The following is a 26,296-nucleotide window of genomic DNA, read 5'->3' as shown; positions in this document are numbered from 1 at the left end:
TTCCAAATGTTATCGTCCGTTTTGAAGACTTGCTGTAACTCATTTTCGTAGAAGCTACCTTCAATGGGGTCATCTGAATAATCTTTTAGTTGATATATGGGAAAACCATCTCTGTAGGTTCTCCTCTTAATGATAAATATTTCTTCAGTCCATTTTTCTTGATAATCTCTTTGAAAGTTGTATCTCAAATGAGAAATTCTTACTTGACCTCCAACCTTAAATTTAAATAGTTTTCTTTTTTGACTTTATTTTCAAAGGATCAATATATTGTTCTTTCCACACAATAGCTTCATTTTGTTCATTTATTTCTGATGGCGATCGTTGATTTAACGACCTGTGGGGTCTATGATTGTAGCTGTCCACTAGATCTTGTAGAATATCCAGGTAGTGATAAGTCTGTTTATATGTAAAATATCTATACATAGAAACCTTTAGAGTTCTTATTACTCTCTCAGCATATGAAGCTTTTGTCTCGTTCTGTGTGACGTAGTATGTTATACCTTTGGCTTTCAAATACGAGTTCACTTTATTGTTATTAAATTCACGACCCTTATCCGATCGTATGATCCCTGGGAGAGGTGCAGTAGCAAACATATTCTTTAGTGCTTTAATGACAGATTCTGGTTGTTTGTTTTTCATGGGTTCAACCCATAGATATCTTGTAAATACATTGATAGCTATCAGCAGGAATTTCACACCTTCATTATCTGAAGCAACATTAGACACATCAGCTAAGTCAACATCCCAGCGTGCATTCAGTCCACTGGCCACGAGTCTGTTTCTCTTGAACTTGTATCGTAACGTTCGCTGAAGTGAATAAGCATCTTGTGAAGCGAGCCATCGTTTGATATGGTTTAAAACTAATATCAAATTTACCTTCCTTTTTCACAATATAATACAATTTATTTACCCCCGAAAAGGATGCTGGGTGTTTTGGATTAAAATAAATTTCTGACAAATACCCCTTCCATCCTTCTCTTGGCATGATTTTAGATTAAATGAAATAAATTTGAATTGTTTCAGTATTTATCAGGTTTAGCATTCTTAGTGAGTCCCTTGCATTTTTTGTACAGTGAAGAGTGTTTAACAATAGCAGTTCAACAAGATACTATCATTTGTACACATGCATCAAAGGAACTGCAAAAAAACGTACGCTTATGATAAAATTACCAAAAGACACTAAAACTAACTTATGAGTTGGACAAGCTCTTTTTTAAATAAACATGAATAGTATGTTTATCATGATTGAAACAAATACGTTTAATCAGAGGGGTAACATGTTGGAGTATACTCATAAAATATATTACACTGAACAACAACAAGGAGGACATATTAGACACTCAACTAAGTCGACATCCCATCGGGAATTCAATCCACTCGCCACGAGCCTGTTTCTTTTGAATTTGTAGCGCAACGATCGCTGAAGCGAATAGGCGTCTTGTGCAGCGAGCCACTGCTTGACATGGTGGAGGCTAATGTCAAATTTACTTTCCTGTTTCACAATATAATACAGTTTATTTAGTCCCGAAAAAGATGCTGACCACTATTCATTATACTAGTGCTTAAACTAATTTCCGACTTGTGGATTATGTAAAATACTAGTAGTAGCACACGCTACGATTTATAACGGTGACCTTATTAGACCTATCCGACTGAGGGGTGACGCGTGATCTATTTATAGCGCGATGGGACATTCCCGCGATTGCACAACACGCAGCAATACGCTGGGACGTCACGTGATTAATTAACCAATCAGAGCGCGGCACCCCACACCCCAGCACATTATTGATGCAGAATCGGCTTTTCCTTTTCATCAGTAAGTTACTTATTTGTATGTTTGATTATACTACATATATATACCCTTTAAAAAACAGTAGGCGAATTTAAAATGCAAATGGCATTACCAATGATTGGAACAGAGATTAGCTTTCAAACATTACTGCCTAGGAAAGAACATTCATGGCTGCACAACCTAACACCCAAACACAGCCGAACGCAGTAGCCCCGTACACGTGGGTAGAGAGTCATTCGCGGTGTTTACACTTCACGTGATTACTACTGTTAATTTTGCTGCATCTCATGATCTCTTAACCTTTTTTCTTGGGATGTTATGCATTGTTTGTATTTGAATTAGTGATGCAGTATCTACGATGTGAAGAACACCTTATGGCTATCGACATGCTTCAAATTGGTAGAATTCAGCGTGATGTAGCCAATATGTTCAATGTTTCGCCGTCTGTGATCTGAAAGAATGGAACACATACCAGCAGACCCAAAATGTTGATGATCGACCCCGTTCAGGGCGTCCCAGGCAAACCACACGAGTCCAGGATCGATTCATCACAACCCAGGTTCTATGAAATCGAGCTCAAACAGCGACTCAAATCGCTGCACAGTTACACCAGGCTACTGGGGTCCGAGTGATGGGTCAGACGATTCAAAATCGTCTACATGCAGCTCATCTGCATGCTCGGCGACTACGTTTTGTGACAGCGTAAACGAATCGCCAAGTGGTAAACAGGCGCTAGTGGTGTACACAACGTAGAAACTGTGAGAATCGTTGGTTGTTTCGGGTAATGTTTTCTGACGAGTTCTTAGATAGGCGTGGTCGCGTTTAGCGACGTCGAAATGAACGCCAAGCAAACGTCAACCTCAGGCTACATGCCACATTTAGTGGTGGTTCAGTTATGATGTGGGGTGGCATCACTATGAATGACAGACCACCACCATTGTTCAAGGGAGGGTCACTGGTCACTACTTTAGAAAAACTTGGCCAGGCGCTGCAAGAGGAGCGGGATAGACTCTTAAATCGTCACTGGGAGAATGATACGTAGCATGCCACGTCGAATAAACGAATGTTAGACGAATCGAGGGGGTATTACCCATTATTGATCAAAAGACGTAAACATTCAGTGCTTACATGCTATCCCTATCTTGTTTCAAAGACGTGTGCAGCCATGCAATCTGCTGCCAACATGAACTGTTGGTTGTTATTTCTTCCCAATTCCTTCATTATTATTTAGTCCTAGACACTGATACCTGTTGCTACTTCTTTAATTGGCTTTTATTTCCTACATTTCCCAAAAATTTTGAGAATATATTATAATGACATAAGACTGGTAAGTACAGGGTTCGCAACCCAGTACTGGCTCCCACCCAGACAGCTGGACAGATAGCCTACATAGCTGAGGTGTTTATCCAGGACAGCGTGCTTGAACCTTAATTGGATATAAGCACGAACAAAATTAAATGAAATAAGGAAATTTCTGAAATTGATTAACGATGTATCGTAAATTTATTTATTTATTTATATGTTTGAGTATATTATTCATATATGCAGTATACTTACTGCCAAAATATTTGTTAACCACCTCAAATGTAACACCGACTGGGTTCTGAGTGAATAAAGTTTTGTTCTATTCTGACTTATGTATCATTTTACGTTACATTATAAAACCGTTTAAATGGTAAATACCTACCCCTGTGTTCCGCAGATTAGTACCGCCCCATGTCTCTCTTGGTGTGGTCAGTTCAGTAATTGCACGTTTACATTTCAAACATGGTGACTTTAAAGTACATGTACCCTGAATGATTGTGTGTACAGTTAAACTTACTGCATCCAGTGGCTGCTGTTTCCGAAGCTGTGGCGATGTCCATCCTAGTCTTTGTCTCGTCGCATCCACCGTCCGTAGTCTTCAAGAGGCAATTCAATTCTGTATTGCGTGCTCTACAAAGACATTGCTTTCTCCTTTATGTCATCATCAATTAAAACAAAAAGCAAAGAAAAACAACATCAAAACATTAAACACGAAACGAGCAAAAACAAAACGAAATAAATCACGAGAAAACCAGCGGAGGCCAATGAGGAAAACAAATTATTTTCAAGCATAAAGAGATAATTTTTTATTAAAAATATACGTTAGAAATCCATCTGAAATCAGTTACTAATGTCGCCCGTGAAAGATAATTTTGACCCCTTTAAAATGTTCAGTTAAAAATTACGAACTTTTTCGATGATGTCTTTAATTTGTGGCCAATACCAAGTGTACTATGATAGAATAAAATAAAATAAAACAAAACAATATAAAGTAAAATAAAATAAAATTATTAAATCAATCACCCAGTCAATGAATAAATCGATCGCCCATGCGTTCGTTCATTCATTCATTCATTCATTCAACCAACCAACCAACTAATCAACCAACCAATCAATTAATGAATCAATATACCGCAAAATACAAAAACAAAAACAAAGAAACAATTATCCACAAAATATAAACCTTTCATGATTAAAGCTATTCTTAGAGAATACGTAAAATCAAATTAAATCAAATCCTAAATTAATTATTCTGAGTAATTATTTTATATAATTACAAGGCTCAAAATTGACTAGGGAACAAACAGCAAATGCAGTTCATAATGTACAATTTGTGCATTATGAGCTGCATTTGTTTTCTGTTCCCTGTGTCAATATGCTCTCTGAAAAGCAACTTCACAAGCAGGGTTTTAACTCCATTTTGTTTTTGACATTGTTTCAGATATTAAAAAAATTCTTCATTTTCAGAAGCATGAACCCAAAATCTTATGTTATTATACATGTTAGTCTCTAGTCTTCCACACTGCTGTTAAAAACGTTAATATACATGTCTTCTTCTTCTGCGATCCCAAAGCCATGCTCAGACTTCCAGGAAGTCTTCTGTCCATCGAAGTGAAGTCGCCGGTCCCCAAAGTTTCTCTTTGAGGTCAACAGGATACCGCCAGGTTTCCTGTCTCAGAGTGTTGTATGATGGGGAGAACTGAAGAATGTCTTCCGGTGTTTTGTCGCCTGTGTCACGTGGACATTCATCGAGTGGGCAAGTTTGAGTGCGAGTGCGAATAATTTTAACATGCGCATATACCACTAGAGTTTCGAGCATGTCCGTCCCGGGGCCTGTCTCTGGATAGCCAGTGACTTGCTCCGGGACAGAACAAAATTAAGGGGACAATTTTGAAATTTACATCCAAAAATGAAATAGTGAGCCTTTAAAATTTGTATGCGCATCTCTAATTAATATAATTAATAAAGAAAATTCTACTCATTACATTTGGTCGCTAGATTAGATTGGGCGGTCAAAATGAAATTAGATAGATAACACTCCTGATTTGGGATGGGGGGGGGGGGGTGAAAATGGACAGAATTTTTAAAATAGCAATTAGTAAAAGAAATTAGTAGGATTAAAATTAGAAAGAAAAAAGTTACAAGCCAAAAATAAAAGTAATTGACTGCTCAGTCGAATATTTATATAATTTGGAGCATTTTGGAAGGACAGTCCAAAAATAAATAAGAGAAAGAAGAGAGGATCGGACTATTTAATAATATAAAAAAAGATGAAAAAAAAGAGAAATAAAAAAGAAAGTAATTTCGACATGAACTTTTGAACGAAGGTCTAAAAGTTTTTAAAGTCCGATCTATACGTCCACGTGAGTGGCCTCGTTAAGGCCGTTAGGTTGTTACGTCGGCGAGGCTGGAGTGTCCCGGAGGTTCGGCAGCAGATGTTGGCGTCGTAACAGGGTACAGACTACCGTACCGTAGTCGCGGCCGCAAACCGCTCGGATCATCTTATATAGATTCCGGTTGTCCAACTTGTTCGAAAGTATGGCCTGTTTATAGGTCTGCTCCCTCCGGTGCATCACGACTACGGTGTGGTGAGTACCGAACATCTTGCTGTGACGTTCGTACTCGCCGCCGTCCTCCAGGGGTCTCCAGTCCGCTTTGAGGTAACTGCCACGGAGCTTGGTCGGGTCTCTCGTGTACCCCTGCATACTGATGAAGGTGTTTCTTCAGTCCGCTCACTGCGACGGTCCACTCGGACTCTTCAGGTGTGTGGGGTGGGGGGGGGGCGACTACCGGCGCTGGTCTCTCGGTCTTGGCTAGCTGGTTGGTCGGTGATGTTGCCTTCCTCTTGCCAACGGCGGCTGATCGGGCCTGTGGCGTGGCGACTGCCTGTACCGGCGATACCGGCCAGTTCTGCCTGGGACACGTGACGGTCGGCGATGGAGGGTCGTCGTGGGGTGTCTCACACACCGCGGTGTTGAGTCGGTCCCTCTCGGTGGTTGACGGTTCCCGCAGGGCTGGTCTCGTCAGCTCAGACTGGGCTGGGGGCGGCGTCGCAGCTTTGGTCCCCCCCCCCCCCCCCCGTGCCGTTCCTGGCGCGCTTTTCTTCTTCCTCCATCTCCTCTTCTTCGTCGGTACGATCGCGTCACCGTATACCAAAGTCACGGAAGCCCGTACCCAGTGTACGAGACGCGATACTCCAAAAGTTTTCCATAACTGCAAGTTTGAATCTATAGAGGTGGGACAGTAGACGACAATGCCCAGTTCTCATTCTGAAGATGATTACTTGCTGTGTCCTGTCCACCGTTTCTAGTCTATAAGTCTAATTTGGAGAATAATCTAGAACTGCTTCTCAATTTCGAACATTTGCTTCCATCTTGAAATCTGAGGAGCAAAGATTGCTTCCCACTCCACAAAATGAATTTCAAGTCTTTAATTATTGTTTGCGAACAAATATCATATTGTTTAGGGTGAAGTACCTTTAAATTATTTAAACTTTAAATACTTGGAATATTCAGTACATATTTTAGGGAATAACTATGTGTTATTTGTCCATTTGCGGACGTTCATGCTGGTTTTACAGTCGCAAACTGAGTTTTACCGGCGACGCGGAGCGGAAACGGTAAAATGGATATTTGCGACTGGTCAAACACGACATAGTTATCCCATTCTACTTCAATAAATGCATTTTCATTTTAAATAATCGTTTAAATAATAATTTTTAGGAATGAACGCAGCGTTAACAAACATCTGGTCACTACTATCATGTTTCAAGTCATTCGTCTTATAATTGTTTTTTTTTAAATACGTTTTTATATGTAATACAACTACTGCTCCTAATTTCGTTTTTGTATTTTATTGTTTTTTAACAATTATACCAACCATTATTACCGATTTCAGTTATTCCGAATACTCATCACAAGTGGTGCTCAATAACGAAGATACATAATTCGGCATAGTTACCGTTACTTACTTCCGCATTCTGGTCAGCGTCACACACATGACGTCGCACAAACGTTTCTAAACAGCATTTACGTCATAAAATTTTGCTTCAAAAAGAGATTCAACATTGGTATTTTAAAAGTAAGTACGTCCAACTAAACAGCGAGAAGTAGCGTATAAATATGTAAATAGATTCTTGGGGAATCCCCCAAATTTCCGACAGGTTCGTGCTCGTTTTACTGTCGCAAATGGAATTGATTAGACAATTAAATTTCGCGTTATATTCAGAGTGAATTAGAATACATTTTATACTCGTTTTGTGTATATTAAGGCATATATATATATATATATATATAATTCCATTTTATATTTAATGTTTTGTAATAGGCGTCTGGATTGGTTAAATGCTATCACATGATCTAACAAAACCAACATTCATTCTTCCATGAACGTCAAAACTGCCCTTTTTCGGTAAAAAAAATAAAAACATAATGTTATTACCGGAACTACTTTTTATCAATTACGTCAACAACGGAATCCCCGAGAATTCCATAGTTTCTATTTTTATCCCAATATCGTCTGCTCTGTGAGTGACAGTGACAAACTGACAGACGACAATCGCAGACCTAGACCGCACACAATCTGCGAGCCACTTGTGGTGACCTTTAGACCACCGGCCAGATTACTTTACACCGCAATTCAGGCTTTAAACGACTCCAGTTTTGAACTGAGACATATAATGTATATGACAGGCCACAAAAACGAAGGCCATAACGGCAGAGAATGCTCAACAAATCAAAAGAGAGACATGAGCACAGCCCTGTCACATTTGAAAAAACCCACCAAATCGACAACTTACACGCGCGAAAACACATGTCTTCGTCCTGTCCTTTCCAAGAATAATATCACACAATCACAAACTTCCTCTGAAATCCACACACACAGAAACACTCAAACCACTGTATCCCTTTCAAGTCAGTCTTCACATTCACTTTTCACTAATTCAACTTTTGACAACTGCAATTTTAATATAGTAATTGATACATCTTCTATACTAGGCGGCAATAAAAACGCAATCTCGGAAATGATCATGGTTTATTTTATTATGCGAGATCCCACAAAAATGAAACTGATACCACCAGTGAGACCAACCAATGGCCCATCTGACTGGCACTGTCAGCCGCCAACAGTGAATCGCGTATAACGTCTCTGGCGATGTCAACGTCATGGGGGTCAGTATTTCGTGTGACCTCCATGTGCTGCGATGCACGCCTGCAGCCTCCTAGGCATGGACATGCACAGGCGCCTCACCACACGTCGTGGGATGGCTGCCCAGTGATGCTGCAATGCCTGCTGCAGCTCAGCGAAGTTCTGTGGTGGATTCGGTTGGTTTTGAACACGACGTCCCAGCTCGTCCCACATGTGCTCTATTGGGTTCATGTCCGGGGAAACTGCTGGCCAGTCCAAACACAGTGACATGGTGGGCACGAAGAAACGCCTGTGTACGCCTGGCAGTGTGCGGCCGAGCGTTGTCTTGCTGGAAGACGAGCCTGTTTCCGCCATGCCGTCTCATCAATGGGAGGAGGACCGGCCGCAGGATGTTGTCGACGTAGTGTTGCGCATTAAGGTTTCCCTGTACCACCACGAGTTCGGACCGGAAGTCAGCATTGATGGCGCCCCAAACCATGACTCCGCCGCCCCCGTAGCGGTCCCTCTCCAGAACACAGGCCTGCGCGACACGTCTGTCCGTGACACTCACGTTAAATCTCGATTCATCCGAGAAGATGACATCTCGCCATCTCCTGGGTCGCAAATGCCCACCATTCCTGGCCCATAAGAGTCTTGCTTGACGATGTCTGTGCAGGAGGATAAGGCCACGGTAGGGTCGGTGGCAATGCAGTCGTGCTGCGGCAAGACGTCTCCGGACAGTTCGGGCGCTGATGAGTCGTCCCCTGGTTCCCATTTCAGTCCTGGCAGTGCTTGCGGCTGTCAAAAACCGATTGCGCAGGTGCTGCAACCGTATGTTCCGATCCTGTCTATTGGTCGTTACGCGTGGTGTGCCCGAACGACGGCGGTCATTGACGGTCCCTGTCGTCTGATATCGGTTGAGGAGCCGATTAATGGTTGACGGGTTGTTGGGAACAGGCCGGAAGTCGACCTTTACATGCTGCTGAAATAATGTGTACCACTGTACCATGTACATTGACGAATAGCGTCAACGAAGTCCAACCGGAACGTATATTATTTTGACAAAAGGAAATTGCGTTATTAATGCCGGCTAGTATAAATAATTTGACACTCTCCCTTATGTTAATTAGTTCAAAATTCATACTCTAACCGTCTTACAAAAAATCTTCCATTTAAGTATATAGATCGTTCAATATTTAATTAATTCTTGTTTGTTAGTTTTGAAGAAAAAAAACCTGTTTGCGTTATCAGTTGATGTTCAGTTATTTTAAATTTTATAACTTTTTTTTATCCACATTTGATTCAAAAAATTAAAATTGATAAAACCTTATGTAAATCCTTATAATGAATCGGAGATTTGACGGAAAAAAACGAATGTAACTTTCTAAGGGAATTCCCTTATTTGTGTATTGATACAGATGTAAATCATTGTGGAATAGAGTTCGATTGGTTTTTAAATATAGTTTTGTATAATGGCATTCATACAGTGTGTAAAACGGTTTTGATATTTATCATCGTATGAACGTCAAAAATATAACGTTCAATTCTTATATAAATAACTGAACTGTTGGTAGTAGTTTTATTATTATTTATTTTTTTAATGTAATTTTGTTATATATATATATATATATATATATATATATATATATATATATATATATATATATATATATATATATATATAACAAAATTACATTAAAAAAAAATAATAATAATATATATATATATATATATATATATATATATATATATATATATATATATATATATATATATATATATATATATATATAATATATATAAGCTGACACTACGTACGTGCATTTCTTGGTGTCGGTAGTCATGTCAGCTTTGGCAGTGGCCACCTGACACTTACATGTTTCCGACAGCGCTGAAATAATAAATATACATTGTATGACTGCTGTGTATTGTTGTTAAGTTTGTTCGTTTGTTCGTTTGTTGGTGTTTTTATGTTTTTTTGTTATTTTGTTTTTGCTTTGTTTTGTTTTGTTTTGTTTTGTTTTGTTTTGTTTTTGTTTTTGTTTGTTTGTTTCTTGTTTATTTTTTTGTTCAACTGAAGTTTTCTTTTGTTGGTGTTAGTGATGGAGCAAATCCTCAAATTCGGGCAAAAATAATAAAGATATTTTGGCAAAATGTGCTAACCTAAGACCTTTTTACCATGTATTTCCATCATTCTACCTGCAAAATTAGTTGTAATCCATGACAAAATGCGTAGTGATATGTTTGAATAAATGTTGTTACCCAGATTCGGGCAATTGTGCTCAATTTGGGCAAAAATCAGCCTGATGGTAATGTTTACAGTTAAACTTACTGCATCCAGTAACACCAGTGGCTGCTTTTTCAGAAGCCTTGACGGTGTCAATCTTAGTCGTTGTACTGTCACACGCAGTGCCCATGGCGCTCCAAAGGCAATTCAGTTCTGTTTTGTATGCCCTGCAAATGAATCGCTTTATCTTTACCTCTAACATCATTTAAGAAAAACTAAAAATAACTAAAAACGAATTAACCAAAAACAAACCAAAACACAAGAAAACAGTGCAGGAAGAAAAGAGAAAAAATATGTTTATGTACAAAGAAAGTGAGATATCTTTGCAGGTAATTGTACACGGCACGGACGTAGGAAGTTGCTAAAAGAGGGTGGGGGGGGGGGGCACAAACACACACACACACACACACAAATATATATACATAAACATACATACATACAATGTACATACATATATATATACATATATATATATATATATATATATACATATATATATATATATATATATATATATATATATATATAAAACATCGCTAGTGCAGGGGGTCTGTAATGTGGTGATCCAGGAAACTATTGAAAAAAAATTGTTTCGAGCAGGGAGAGTTCTGATTCCCGAACCCCCCCCCCCAACCCCCCCCCCCCCCCCCCCCCCCCCCCGTACATGCGTCTCAGTATATTAATATAGGCTACTAAAATAAGTAAATAACATATATACGAAAAAAAAAAAAAACAACAAGAAAAACAAAAAACACACACTCACAACAACCCAAAACATCAACAAAAGCACTACTACTTCTACAACAACAACTACTACAACAAACAACTTTTACATAGTATATTATCCATTATGTAAGATATGAAAAAGCTACAAAATCAAGATTAACATCGCATGATTAAAGCTACCCACCCATACCCCGGAACAAAAATCAAATCAAAGGTTATCTTAGTAAAAAGGAAAAAATCTAATTTCGGTTTTCGGAGAAAAGACCATCTTTTTGAGGACGAGGTATTTTAAAATTATTTAAACTTTAAATACTTGAGAATATTTTGTACATCTTTTACATTTTATACTGTGTTTGTGTGTAACACGGGTGAGTATATTAAAGGTCCTATGTGAATGTTGAAATATAATATTTCGTTATTTTAGAACTACAAATTAATCGATCCATCACATAATCTTTCCATAATTAACTCTAGAGTAATAATTAATAAAAAGGCTTGCACTGGGCGACAAGAGGGGTTTCCCGAATAATTTGTGGTTGAATATAGTATAGCCATCTAAGCCTTCTGTTTCTTTGTCAGTTCACTGCAAAGAATTATGAGTAACGTAAGTGTGTTAAAGGTGTACATATGAAACAGTGACGTTACGCTCAAGACCACTTTTCACTAATTAATCTTTTGACAACTGCAATTTTAATATAGTAATTGATACATCTTCTAAATAATTTGACGCTCTACCTTATGTTAATTAGTTCAAAATTCATACTCTAACCGCCTTACAACAAATCTTCCATTTAAGTATATAGATCGTTCAATTTTTAAATAATTCTTGCTTGATAGATTTGAAAAAGACCTGTTTGCGTTATGTTCAGTTATATTAAATTTTATAAAAAAATGTTATCCACATTTCATTCAAAAAATTAAAACTGATAAAACCTTATGTAAATCCTTATAATGAATCGGAGATTTGATGAAAAAAAACCGAATGTAACTTTCTAAGGGTATTCCCTTATTTGTGTATTGATACAGATGTAAATCATTGTGGAATAGAGTTCGACTGGGGTTTTTAATATAGTTTTGTATAATGGCTATAATACAGTGTGTAAAACGGTTTTGGTATTTATCATCGCATGAACGTCAAAAATATAACGTTCAATTCTTAAATATATACAAATGAAATCAGTTACTAATGTCGCCTGTGAAATATAATGTTGACCCTTATTTTTATGAGGGGGTCGATTCATTCTACCTAAGAAACTGTATTGAAGAAAAAGGAAAATTCGCTTGGAGCAGGGAGGGTTCTGAGCCCAACAACACTCCCCTGCACATACGACTTTTTAGTTTTACAACACCATTAGAGCACATTTATTTATTTATTATCGGCTATTGGATGTCAAATTTTTGGTAATTCTGACACACAGTCTTAGAGAGGAAACCCGCTACATTTTGCCATTAGTAACAATGGATCTTGTATATGCACCACCCCACGCCCTTTGATATACCAGTCATGATGCACTGGTTGTGACAGGAATTAGCTTAATAGGCCACCGACGGGTATCGATCCTAGACTGACCGCGCATCAGGCGAGCGCTTTACCAATAGGTTACGTAATATAGGCTACTAAAATAAATATATAAATAAATACATATATTAATAGCATATTATATACCGAACAATACAACTAATGCAACACACACACACACACACACACACACACACACACACACACACACACACACACACACACACACACAAAACAACCACAGCAACAAAATAAAACAACAGCAACAAAACAAAACAAACAATTTTTCTATCAAATGTTATCCCCAATGTAAGACATGAATTATTATCTACAAAACCACTGTTTATTAACCTCTCATAATTAAGGCTGGTAGCACGAAGTAACTGTCAATTAAATACTTGAGAATATTCTGTACATATTTTACATTTTATATTGTTTTTCATCACTAGTGAGTAGATTAAAGCATATTACCGTAAGTTTTTTTAATGAATATTATTATAAATGTTTACACTACGTACGTGCATTTCTTGGGGTCATCAGACATGTCTCTTTTGGCAGTGGTCACCTGACACTGACACGTGTCCGACAGTGCTGTAAGAAGATCACGTGATATAAACATTGAGGTAAAAAAACAAAAACAAACAAAAACAAACAAAAACAAAACAAACAATAACCCTACTGAATGTAGAACTGTTTAAAACATATCGGGACTATAACTTTAATATTTAAAACACATTAATATATGGATATTTGCCACCGTCAGTAAAAATGTTTGGCCACAAGTCCTGTGATTGATGATAAATTTGAGTGTGTTGGTTGTAAACAAAATTAGTTTCAATTGGGCAAAACATGTACGCAATATATTTCATATAGTAGCACTGTGTCAAGTAGCCTTATGCATGAAACATGTATGGAGTACCTGTAAAAACGTACTAAAATTGTGTGCGGAACTAGGGTAGTCATAGACGCTACCTGTTATATCTGAAATGATCAGCTTGACCTCCAACTTGTTTTCTGTTTCACTTTAAGGGTGAGGGGTGGTAATATTTATATCCGTTGTGTTTATGTCGATTTATACGCGGCATGTACGAGTTTTAGCCACATATGTTACTATTGTCGTCTATGGAATTTGATTTGGTGGTAATCACGCAGTAGGGTTATCGTTATTGTTGTGCTACTCGATATATAATATACATTGCATGACTGGTGTGTATTGTTGGTTAGTTTGTTAGTTTGTTTTGTTTGTTTGTTTGGGGTTTTGTTGGGGGTTTTTGGAGTTTTTGTTTGTTGGGGGTGGGGGTGGGGTTTCTGGTCTTTTGTTGTTTTAAGTTGTTGTTTTTTTTGTTATGTTGTTGTTGTTTTTCTTCTTTTTTTTTGGGGGGGGGGGTTTGGTTGGGTTCTTTTGTTGTTTTTTGGGGGTATAGTGTTTAACTGAGGTTCCTTTTCTTGCTGTTGGTGGTGGTGGGGTTATTTGTATTTTGTTTGTTTGTTTGTTTGTTTGTTTGTTTGTTTATAATAAAATAATCCCTCACAAAACCTAGACGAGTCAAAATGCAGACGTCAAATTTGTAAGACAAAAAACCTAACATGGTTATATAATACATCCTTTTTATCTCGCCTTTACGATGAAAACATGCGAGATATATTTATTACTTTTACAACAGCGGCGGTGGCGGCGGCGTCAATTTCTGCGTTAATGTTTAAAATTACAGTTTTACGATTAGATCAGTTTTTCACAAACCATAATACCCAGGTAAATGAAACTTGGTTGTTTTTTCAAGAATTAAAAATGTGTTTAATGAAACAATTTTAATTAAAATACTTTTACATTTAGCTTAACTTTTGAGTTTTGTTTTTAACTCCATTTCTGACAAACTATAAATTCTAGATTGGTTAAACTTGTCCGTATGGATGTTCATCACATGGCATGTGAACAGATTTTAAAATTAATTAAGTAAGTAAGTAAGTAAGTAAGAAATTAATCATTTTAATTAAAATATATTTGCTTTTTGCACAACGTTAATGTTTCACGTTTAGATCCGTTTCCCAAAACCTGTAAGTCCTAGATCAATAAAACTTGGTTTATGGTTGCACCTATGGATATTCATCAGATGCCTCTCTTGGTGAGACCAATTTCGAAGTTACACGTTTACATTTCAAATTAAACAGGGAGGTTTTAATGTACACTCTTTGATAATGTTAAACTTACTGCATCCAGTAACAGCTTTGGCTGCCGTTTCAGAAGCTGTGATGATGTTAATCTTAGTCTTTGTGTCGTCACACCCAGCGTTTTTGGCCGTCAAAAGACAATTCAGCTCTACCGTGTGTGCCCTGCAAAGAATTTCATTTCATTTCATTTCAACTTATTTTCGTGCTTATATCCAATTAAGGTTCAAGCACGCTGTCCTGGGCACACACAACAGCTATGTGGCCTGTCTGTCTAGGACAGTTGGTTAGTTGTTAGTGGTTAGTGAGAGAGAGACGAGGGTGTAGTGGTCTTACATCCACCCATTGAGTTGTTACAACTTGCTCTGGGTGAGAGTCGGTACCTGGCTACGAACCCTGTACCTACCAGCCTTATGTCCGATGTCTTAATCATGACACCACCGAGGCCGGTGCAAAGGATTTGCTTTCTCTTTACTTTTATCATAATTTAAAACAAAAAAGAATTATAAAACGAAACAGCAAAAACAAGACAAACGAAAACAGATGGAAGCAAAAATAATATTTTCACACAAAGAAACTCTTTAAAAACAAAAAAGTTGTATAAGCAATCCGTTCAGAATTTGATACTGTGAAATAAACTTTGACCATTATGGAATTTTTAGTGGTGATCCTTGACTATATTATTAAAGTTATCCGCCTCCTCGATGTTGACAGTATACTAAGATAGGATACAATCTTCTACACCAGTCTTGAATATGATGTTAGAAAACAAAGGAAAAACGAGTTGCACAGTGTTCGTAATTGAATCATACTGTTCGTAATGAATTACATTAAATCTCCTGTAGTAAGCAGAATTCGGAACGTACATTTGTTTTATGTCTCAAGTTAACAACAGAAAATAGGCCTTTACGGGTGTATATCTAAATAACACGAATACATCCACATTAATTATTTATACAAGACAGAAGTATTGCAAAACGTAAAAAAAAACCCGCTTTGAAAACACTTTCTATTCATAAGTGTTAAAATTTCCTTCATGAGCGCGCGACAATTCTCGAAAAGATTATCCAAAATATCCTCTGAAAGTAACTTAACTGATGCAATAGATAATGTTGCACATAACAAATTATGGAAGCAAAACATATTCAGACAGAGATGTAGACGCCTCGGAAATTTTCAAGATATGGATAAAGGAAGGAAAATGTTTTATTTATCGATGCACTCAACACATTTTAAAAAACGTTATTTTTAAAGTTATGGTGTCGGACATATGGTAAAGGACAAGACAGATATTGAGAGAGGAACCCCACTGTCGGCACTTCATGGGCTACACGTTTCGATTAGCAGCAAGGGATCTGCACCCTCCCGTAGACAGAATAGTACATACCACGGCCTTTGTTACACCAGTTGTGGAGCACTGGCTGGAACAAGAAATAGCCCAATGAACCTAACGATGGAAGTCGATCCTAGATCGATCGCCCATCAGGCGAGTGCTGTACCACTGAGCTACGTCCCGCCCAGATTTGGATGACGAGTCTGTTTTACTTTAAGAAAAATAAATATAGTTTATCATTTCTTCATAAATAATCCATATCTGACATATTGTTATAAAAATTAAACTGCGTTAACATTACTATAGTTCTGGAAAATTGCATGCTTGTGTCCAGTGAAAATATTACACATTGGAAAAAGAACGTAGTTTTGTATGTTCCACCGTAGTTATGCATATTTTACGCTCAAATAATTCATACATAATGTTTGATTTGTCAAATCTGTCTCTAAATTCGACATATTATTGTTCTTAAAATTCAGAAAAAGTGTAAAATATTTATACATAAATACATGTAAAAAGGTTATAGTGGAAAACCCCCCACCAAAACCATTGTCTAGTGAAAATGTCACAAAATTAATATAACGGCGCGTTTGCCGACGTTAATAATATTTATCTCGCCTTCATGTAAAATTATTTAATCTCATTGGTTGTTTGCCGTTGGACAAATCCCTTATACCCCTGTGGGCGGAGCCAAATTCTCTTATACCCCGTCTGTAATTTCCAACAGTTTCCAGCCACCCCAGTTAATGCTAAAGCAATAATTTCTGATACAAAAAAAGGTTTTTTTGTTTTTTTTTTTTTTGTTTTTTTTTATTAATATCTGTTTCAGACAATTTCGTATTACGAACATTTGAAGTTACAAACTCGTTTATCGATGGAACTATTTTTCATCACTGGCAAGTGGTTTCGTTCGCGTCCGCGTGGTACGGCTCCGTTAATAAATTGTTAACAATTATTGTCTGGCGTTACTTTGATTATTTGGCTATATGGTTTAACATGTCGGCAAGATAAATTCGTTGTAGAAGCATCACGAGGGGTATATGGCTTTTTATGTACCCTCTGTATGCTCTTTTAGAACACACAGAAGGTACATAATAAGCCATATACCCCTCGTGATGCTTCTACAACTTATAATACATACATTGATGATTCGTATTTCGCATAAACGTCGGAAGACGCTGGATACTCTGCACCCCTTCCCCCACCACACCCACAACACCCGATCACTACCCCCACCCCATGCCACTCAGTTACATGGCGACCAGTTATCCAGAAAGTTCACAAAATGTAGGTAACAGTCCTTCATGTTATTACAATACTGTTTTAATACGACTAGCGTTGTTGGTTGCAATACAAATCAGGTTGTGATTAATTTATTTCCCAGTGTATACTAGAAGGGTGCATTAGCTGTCCAACTGAAATCAGTTACCAGTGTCGCTTGTGAAATATAATTTTGACCCTTATTTTTATGAGGGGGTCGATTCATTCTACCCAATAAACTGTATTGAAAAAGAGGAAAATTCGCATGGAACAGGGAGGGTTCTGACCCCAACAACACTCCCCTGCACATGCGCCTTTTTAGTTTTAGTTTTACGACACCATTAGAGCACATTTATTTATTTATTATCGGCTATTGGATGTCAAACTTTTGGTAATTCTGACATATAGTCTTAGAGAGGAAACCCGCTACATTTTGCCATTATCTTTTATATGCACCACCCCACGCCCTTTGATATACCAGTCATGATGCACTGGTTGTGACAGGAATTAGCTTAATAGGCCACCGACGGGTATCGATCCTAGACTGACCGCGCATCAGGCGAGCGCTTTACCAATAGGTTACGTAATATAGGCTACTAAAATAAATATATAAATCAATACATATATTAATAGCATATTATATACCGAACAATACAACTAATGCAACACACACACACACACACACACACACACACACACACACACACACACAAAACAAAAAACCCCACAAAACAACCACAGCAACAAAATAAAACAACAGCAACAAAACAAAACAAACAATTTTTCTATCGAATGTTATCCCCAATGTAAGACATGAATTATTATCTGCAAAACCACTGTTTATTAACCTCTCATAATTAAGGCTGGTAGCACGAAGTAACTGTCAATTAAATACTTGAGAATATTCTGTACATATTTTACATTTTATGTTGTTTTTCATCACTAGTGAGTAGATTAAAGCATATTACCGTAAGTTTTTTAATGAATATTATTATAAATGTTGACACTACGTACGTGCATTTCTTGGGGTCATCAGACATGTCACTTTTGGCAGTGGTCACCTGACACTGACACGTGTCCGACAGTGCTGTAAGAAGATCACGTGATATAAACATTGAGGTAAAAAAACAAAAACAAACAAAAAAAAAAAAAACAAAACAAACAATAACCCTACTGAATGTAGAACTGTTTAAAACATATCGGGACTATAACTTTAATATTTAAAACACATTAATATATGGATATTTGCCACCGTCAGTAAAAATGTTTGGCCACAAGTCCTGTGATTGATGATAAATTTGAGTGTGTTGATTGTAAACAAAATTAGTTTCAATTGGGCAAAACATGTACGCAATATATTTCATATAGTATCACTGTGTCAAGTAGCCTTATGCATGAAACATGTATGGATTACCTGTAAAAACGTACTAAAATTTTGTGCGGAACTAGGGTAGTCATAGACGCTACCTGTTATATCTGAAATGATCAGCTTGACCTCCAACTTGTTTTCTGTTTCACTTTAAGGGTGAGGGGTGGTAATATTTATATCCGTTGTGTTTATGTCGATTGATACGCGGCATGTACGAGTTTTAGCCACATATGTTACTATTGTCGTCTATGGAATTTGATTTGGTGGTAATCACGCAGTAGGGTTATCGTTATTGTTGTGCTACTCGATATATAATATACATTGCATGACTGGTGTGTATTGTTGGTTAGTTTGTTAGTTTGTTTTGTTTGTTTGTTTGGGGTTTTGTTGGGGTTTTTTGGAGTTTTTGTTTGTTGGGGGTGGGGGTGGGGTTTCTGGTCTTTTGTTGTTTTAAGTTTTGTTTTTTTTGTTATGTTGTTGTTGTTTTTCTTCTCTTTTTTTTTTGGGGGGGGGGGTTTGGTTGGGTTCTTTTGTTGTTTTTTGGGGGTATAGTGTTTAACTGAGGTTCCTTTTCTTGCTGTTGGTGGTGGTGGGGTTATTTGTATTTTGTTTGTTTGTTTGTTTGTTTGTTTATAATAAAATAATCCCTCACAAAACCTAGACGAGTCAAAATGCAGACGTCAAATTTGTAAGACAAAAAACCTAACATAATACATCCTTTTTATCTCGCCTTTACGAAGAAAACATGCGAGATATATTTATTACTTTTACAACAGCGGCGGTGGCGGCGGCGTCAATTTCTGCGTTAATGTTTAAAATTACAGTTTTACGATTAGATCAGTTTTTCACAAACTATAATACCCAGGTAAATGAAACTTGGTTGTTTTTTGGCAGTGGTCACCTGACACTGACACGTGTCCGACAGTGCTGTAAGAAGATCACGTGATATAAACATTGAGGTAAAAAAACAAAAACAAACAAAACAAACAAAAACAAAACAAACAAAACAAACGATAACCCTACTAAATATGGAATTGTTCAAAACGTATGTGGACTGTAACTTTAATATTGCACACTCATTATTGTCAAATATTGTTAAAATAGCATCAGATTCAAAATTGTAATTTAAAAATGCGACGCCTAAAGCTAGGTGAAATAAATGTATCCACTTTTGTTTACTTGAAAAAGTGGTCAATGTTTCCACCGTCTTGCTCGTTAACTGCCCTCAAACGTTGGGGTTTTTTCCATGAGGAAATCGATTTTTTTCAACGTAATTTCTTCCCATTTCACTGTTATGTTGTCATTTAATATTTCACTCTACGTGAATACTGGCGTCGCATGTTTTTACTTACAATTTTGAATCTGTTGCTATTTTAACACTATTTGATGTATAGGCCTACAATTTTCACTGAATATAGAAAATATCGATGTAGTAATGATTGCGCAACAGTAGCCAATTCCATATTCTGTAGATAGTACTAAACCAAATAACTTCCGCCTGGGTCAAAGTTCGATAGAACAGTTAATAAGTCTTGTGATTGATGATACATTTGAGTGTGTTGATTGTAAACAAAATTAGTTTCAATTGGGCAAAACATGTATGCAATATATTTCATCTAGTACCACTGCGATAAGTAGCCTTATGCATCAAACATGTATGGAGTACCTGTAAAAAAACACTAATTTTTTTTTTTACGGAACTAGGGTAGTCATAGACGCTACCTGTTATCTCAGAAATGATCAGCTTGACTTGCAACTTTTTTTTCTGTTTCCCTTTAAGGGTGAGGGTTGGTAATATTTACATCCGTTGTGTTTATATCGATTGATACGCGGCATGTAAGAGTTTTAGCCACGTATGTTATTATTGTCATCTATGGAATTTGATTTGGTGGTATACACGCAGTAGGGTTATCGTTATTGTGGTGCCACCCGATATATAATATACATTGTATGACTGCTGTGTATTGTTGGTTAGTTAGTTAGTTTGTTTTGTTTGTTTTGTTTGTTTGTTTTGGGGTGGTTTTTTGGAGTTTTTGTTTGTTTTGGGGTTTTTTCTAGTCTTTTGTTGTTTTAGGTTGGTAGTTGTTTGTTTTAGGGGTTTTTTTTGTTTGTTTTTTGGGGGGTTTCCGGGGGGGGGGGGGTGTGGGGGTTGTGTTTTTTTTTTTTTTTTTTTTTTTTTTTTTTTGGGGGGGGGGGTTGGTTGGGTTCTTATGTGGGGTATGTTGTTTAATTGAGGTTTCCTTTTCTTGCTGGTGGTGGTGGTGGTGGTGTTATTTCTATTTTGTTTGTTTGTTTGTTTGTTTGTTTGTTTATAATAAAATAGTCCCTCACAAAACCTAGACGAGCCAAAATACAGACGTGAAATTTGGCAGACAAAAAACCTAACATGATTACATAATACATCCTTTTTATCTCGCCTTTACGATGAAAACATGCGAGATATATTTATTACTTTTACGACAGCGGCTGTGACGGCGGCGGCGGTTGCGGTGGCGGTGGCGACGACGGCGACGGCGGAAATTTCTGCGTTAATGTTTAATGTTACAGTTTTACGATTAGATACATTTTTCCCTAAATATAAAACCCAGGTAAATGAAACTTGGTTGTTTTTTCAAGAATTAAAAATTTGTTTAATGAAATCTTTTAAATTAAAATACTTTTACATTTAGCTTAAGTTTTGAGTTTTGTTTTTAACTCCATTTCTGACAAACTATAAATTCTAGATTTGTTAAACTTGTCCCTATGGATGTTCATCACATGGCATGTGAACAGATTTTAAAATTAATTAATTAATTAATTAATTAATCATTTTAATTAAAATATATTTGCTTTTTGCACAACGTTAATGTTTCACGTTTAGATCCGTTTCCCAAAACCTATAAGTCCTAGATCAATAAAACTTGGTTTATGGCTGCACCTATGGATATTCATCAGATGCCTCTCTTGGTGAGACCAATTTCGAAGTTACACGTTTACATTTCAAATTAAACAGGGAGGTTTTAATGTGCACTCTTTGATAATGTTAAACTTACTGCATCCAGTAACAGCTTTGGCTGCAGTTTCAGAAGCTGTGATGATGTCCATCTTAGTCTTTGTTTTGTCACATCCAGCGTTATTGGCCGTCAAAAGGCAATTCAGCTCTGTCTTGCGTGCCCTGCAAAGAATTTAATTTCATTTCAACTCATTTTCGTGCTTATATGCAATTAAGGTTCAAGCAAGCTGTCCTGGACACACACAACAGCTATCTGGGCTGTCTGTCTAGGACAGTGGGTTAGTTGTTAGTGGTTAGTGAGAGAGAAGAGGGTGTAGTGGTCTTACATCCACCCATTGAGTCGTTAAAACGTACTCTGGGTGGGAGCCGGTACCGGTCAGCGAAACCCTGTACCTACCAGCCTTATGTCCGATGGCTTAACCATGACACCACCGAGGCCGGTGCAAAGGATTTGCTTTCTCTTTACTTTTATCATAATTTAAAACAAAAAAGAATTATAAAACGAAACAGCAAAAACAAGACAAACGAAAACAGATGGAAGCAAAAATAATATTTTCCCACATAAAGAAAGTGAGAACTCTTTAAAAACTTAAAGGTTGTATTAGCAATCCATTCGAAATTTGATACTGTGAAATAAAACTTTGACCCGTATGGAATTTTCAGTGGTGATCCTTGACTATATTATAAAAGTTATCGGCCTCCCCGATGTTGACAGTATACTAAGATAGGATACAATCTTCTACACCAATCTTGAATATGATGTCAGAAAAAGGGAAAAACGAGTTGCACAGTGTTCGTGCTTGAATCATACTGTTCGTTATGCATTACAACAAATCTCCTGTAGTATGCAGAATTCGGAACGTACATTTATGTTTTATATCTCAAGTTAACAACAGAAAATATGCCTTTACGAGTTTATAACTAAATAACACAGAAGTATTGCAAAACGTCAAAACACGCTTTAAAGACACTTTCTATTCATAAGTGCTGAAATTTCCTTTATGAGCGCGCGACAATTCTCGAAAAGTTTACCCAATATATCATCTGAAAATAAAGTAACTGATGCAATAGATAATGTTGCACATAAAACAAATAATGGAAACAAAACATATTCAGACAGAAATTTAGACAGCCCGGAAATTTTCAAGATATGGATGAAGGAAGGAAAATGTTTTATTTAACGATGCACTCAACACATTTTTAAAAACGTTATTATTTAAAGTCATGGTGTCGGACATATGGTAAAGGACCAGACAGATATTGAGAGAGGAAACCCACTGTCGCCACTGCATGGGCTACACGTTTCGATTAGCAGCAAGGGATCTTTTATATGCACCCTCCCGCAGACAGAATAGTACATACCACGGCCTTTGTTACCCTAGTTGTGGAGAACTGGCTGGAACAAGAAATAGCCCAATGGACCCACCGACGGGAATCGATCCTAGATCGATCGCCCTTCAGGCGAGCGCTGTACCAGTGAGATACGTCCCGCCCAGATTTGGATGATGAGTCTGTTTTACTTTTAGCATCTCTTCATAACTAATCCATATCTGACATATTGTTAGAAAAATTAAACTGAGTTAACATTACTATAGTTCTGGAAAATTGCATGCTTGTGTCCAGTGAAAATGTTACAAATTGAAACAAAAAAGAACGTAGTTTTGTATGTTTCGCCGTAGTTATGCATATTGCACGCTCAAATATTTCATACATAATGTTTGATTTGTCAAATCTGTCTCTAAATTCAACATATTATTTTTCTTAAAATTCAAAAAAAGTGTAATATGTTTATATATAAATACATATAAAAAGGTCATAGCAAAAAAAAAAAAAAACCCAAAAAAACCCAATCAGTGTCTAGTCAAAATTTCACAAAATTAATGTTTATGTTGTCATTTTGGCGTTTGTGACGTTACCATAAGAGGTAAGGACATTGAGCGTAACCTCAATGTGCTTTCCAAACAAGTAGCGAAGTTAACAATAAGTAAACCAAAGGAAAGTAATACGAAGAAAAATAATGTAAAGCAAAGTAAAGTAATTGAAAGTAAGGCAGAGGGAAGTACAGTAAAGCAGAGTAGAATGAAACGAAATAAAATGAATAAATAAACAACATGCATTCCGAAAAATACAGTGACCAAAACATATTTGAAAAACAAAAACACTTTATTTCTATGTTGATGAAAATCCACAAACCGCCAGAATGATACATTTAAAAATAGCGTTTACAATGAAATGTCGGTCACGTGATGACTGAACGTAAAACATACGTACGTGCATTTCAGTGTGTCGGAATTAACGTCTGCTTTTTTAAAATTGACTTGGCACGTGCAGGTGTCGGTCAAATCTGCAAGATAACAACATGTTATTATTACATTAATGTCCCAGTATTTTGTTTATAAATAATTCAAATACAGCCTATGTGAAATCAGCAGGTTTCTTACCACTTACTCTTTTTATTTATTTATTTTTTTTGTTGTTGGGGGTGGGGGGTGGGGGTGGGTGGGTGGCTGATGGGAGGTGATGGGGTGTATTGCTTTAAGTGGGTTAAATGTTTGTTGCAGTGTATGTGATTGATTTATCTGACGTTTGTGTTGATTTCATGCTATATATAGTACTTAAGCGAGAATTACAGCCTTGACCGAACTGAAGGCTAATTCCTTCTGACCACCCATTAAAGTGCTATCCCATCCACCACCACCACAGTGATCATCATCAGCACCACCATAATCATCATAATTATCATCATCATCTGCAGAATCAGCACCATCACCATAACCATCATCGTCATCATCATCTTCATCATAAGAATCATCATAAATGTAATTATCATCAGTATGATCATCATCACCTTCATCATCTCCACCACCACCACAATAATCATCATCATTTTTTCTAATCATCATCATCAGCAGCATTATTGATATAAATGAAACATCGATAACTTGCCACAAGAGGTTTCGGCTTTGCGAGCAGTTTCCGCGGTTCCCATCATAGTGATGACTGTGTCACATCCAGCACCACTTGCGTCATAGAGACATTTTATGTAGGTTTTAATCACACTGAAACGATATTCGTACACATATATTATTTCATAGCGAATACCACATGAGTAGCAGTTAGGGCTCTTTTACACTGGATGATTGCAATGTGCCGCAGTGAAATTGACGGCTGCGTGTGTCTATTATATCGGGTACCACCACCCCCCCCCCCCCCCCAACCCCACCACCCCCAAAAAACAACAACAACAACAACAAAACAAAACAAAAACCCACAAAAAAACAACACAATAACAACGTATCCTTACTGAATATAGACTTGTTTTGGGGGGTTTTTAAAGTGTGGAGATTGTAACTTTGATAATTCACACTTATTACTATACGCATATTTGCCACCGTCAGTGAAAATGTCAGGCACATAGATTAAATATTGTTACAATAGCAACAGATGCGAAGCTAATTATTGCACTTATTTCCAACCAGTGTGGCGTAGCATTTTTTGGATTTATTGGAGACCGGCGTTTATTTGATGTCCGGTGCTTATGTGCTTTTTAAATAACACTTTGCTTGAAAATAAACAACCTCAAGCTGTAACAAAATTCAAACAGAACAAAACAATGAACATATTTAATAACTAGCATACCTTTGTGGTGTTTAACTAAAACGAAAGTAACTGTAGAATTTGTTCTTACTCAGACCTACTCTCTTCGCGTTTGTTGGAGGCGGCAAGACCGACGTTTATTTATATATTTTAAAAGATTTACAGGCCAAGCGTATACGTTTATTTGAGGTCCGGCGCATATTAGGAGAAATACGATACACTGTTTTTACTATAGGCCTAGCGTACAAATATTTGGGAAGTTGGGGGTTGCTAGTAAAATATTCTTTAGTCATTTTCATAGCCAATAAATAAGCAAATTGTGTTGTTCGCAGCTTGCCGTAAAGTGCGTACTGGATGGAAACAGATACATATTAAATATACATTGATCTGTTCTAGAAAACAGATGTACACTACTGATACGTTCAATTATATTCAAGAGGGGGTAAGAATAAGACTACCCGTTTCCGTTCCCTGTCTAATCTACCTATGCGTTTGTTTTCTACAAAGAGAAAAACCTTTAAGATGACTTACGTGCAATCCTTGGTGGCAGCATCATAGGTTGTCTTGCACTCGGTGCACGTGCCAGCGTAACTTCTGTGGTATGAAACTGAAAGAGTAATAATAAAAAATGCATTTTTATAAAGTGAAAAAGAAAGAAAAAGTTTGCATAAAGAAGATTTTTGACGAAATGTGGACATGGTGTCGAGCAAACCTCTCTGTTCGGACTAGCATTGTTCTCATACCATAACATATTATTTACGAAATGGCATCGCAATGTAAAATACTTGTATCTATCTCTATAAAACAATTGTTTTTGCATTTA

The 26,296-nt window shown here is 37.0% G+C and overlaps 1 protein-coding gene across 1 annotated transcript in view; it reads right to left on the bottom strand.

Moving 5' to 3' along the window:
• Positions 1 to 1,368: 1,368 nt before the first annotated feature.
• Positions 1,369 to 26,296, bottom strand: part of LOC121381694 (G surface protein, allelic form 156-like) — a 111,365-nt gene continuing 86,437 nt past the window's right edge. The window contains exons 2-13 of the mRNA XM_041511039.1: positions 26,005 to 26,080; positions 24,823 to 24,935; positions 24,148 to 24,220; positions 21,917 to 22,038; positions 18,530 to 18,602; positions 14,966 to 15,087; positions 13,275 to 13,347; positions 10,557 to 10,678; positions 10,043 to 10,115; positions 3,615 to 3,727; positions 2,150 to 2,243; positions 1,369 to 1,492 (exon numbers count right to left, since the gene is read on the bottom strand). Of these exons, the coding sequence (XP_041366973.1) occupies positions 1,369 to 1,492; positions 2,150 to 2,243; positions 3,615 to 3,727; positions 10,043 to 10,115; positions 10,557 to 10,678; positions 13,275 to 13,347; positions 14,966 to 15,087; positions 18,530 to 18,602; positions 21,917 to 22,038; positions 24,148 to 24,220; positions 24,823 to 24,935; positions 26,005 to 26,080 (1,178 nt within the window). The remainder of the gene's footprint in view (positions 1,493 to 2,149; positions 2,244 to 3,614; positions 3,728 to 10,042; positions 10,116 to 10,556; positions 10,679 to 13,274; positions 13,348 to 14,965; positions 15,088 to 18,529; positions 18,603 to 21,916; positions 22,039 to 24,147; positions 24,221 to 24,822; positions 24,936 to 26,004; positions 26,081 to 26,296) is intronic.

The sequence above is a fragment of the Gigantopelta aegis genome, chromosome 9, assembly GCF_016097555.1.
Source record: "Gigantopelta aegis isolate Gae_Host chromosome 9, Gae_host_genome, whole genome shotgun sequence".
Lineage (NCBI taxonomy): Eukaryota > Metazoa > Mollusca > Gastropoda > Neomphalida > Peltospiridae > Gigantopelta > Gigantopelta aegis.
Note: the sequence above shows the minus strand (reverse complement) of the source record. Positions and strands in the feature narration are given on the sequence as shown.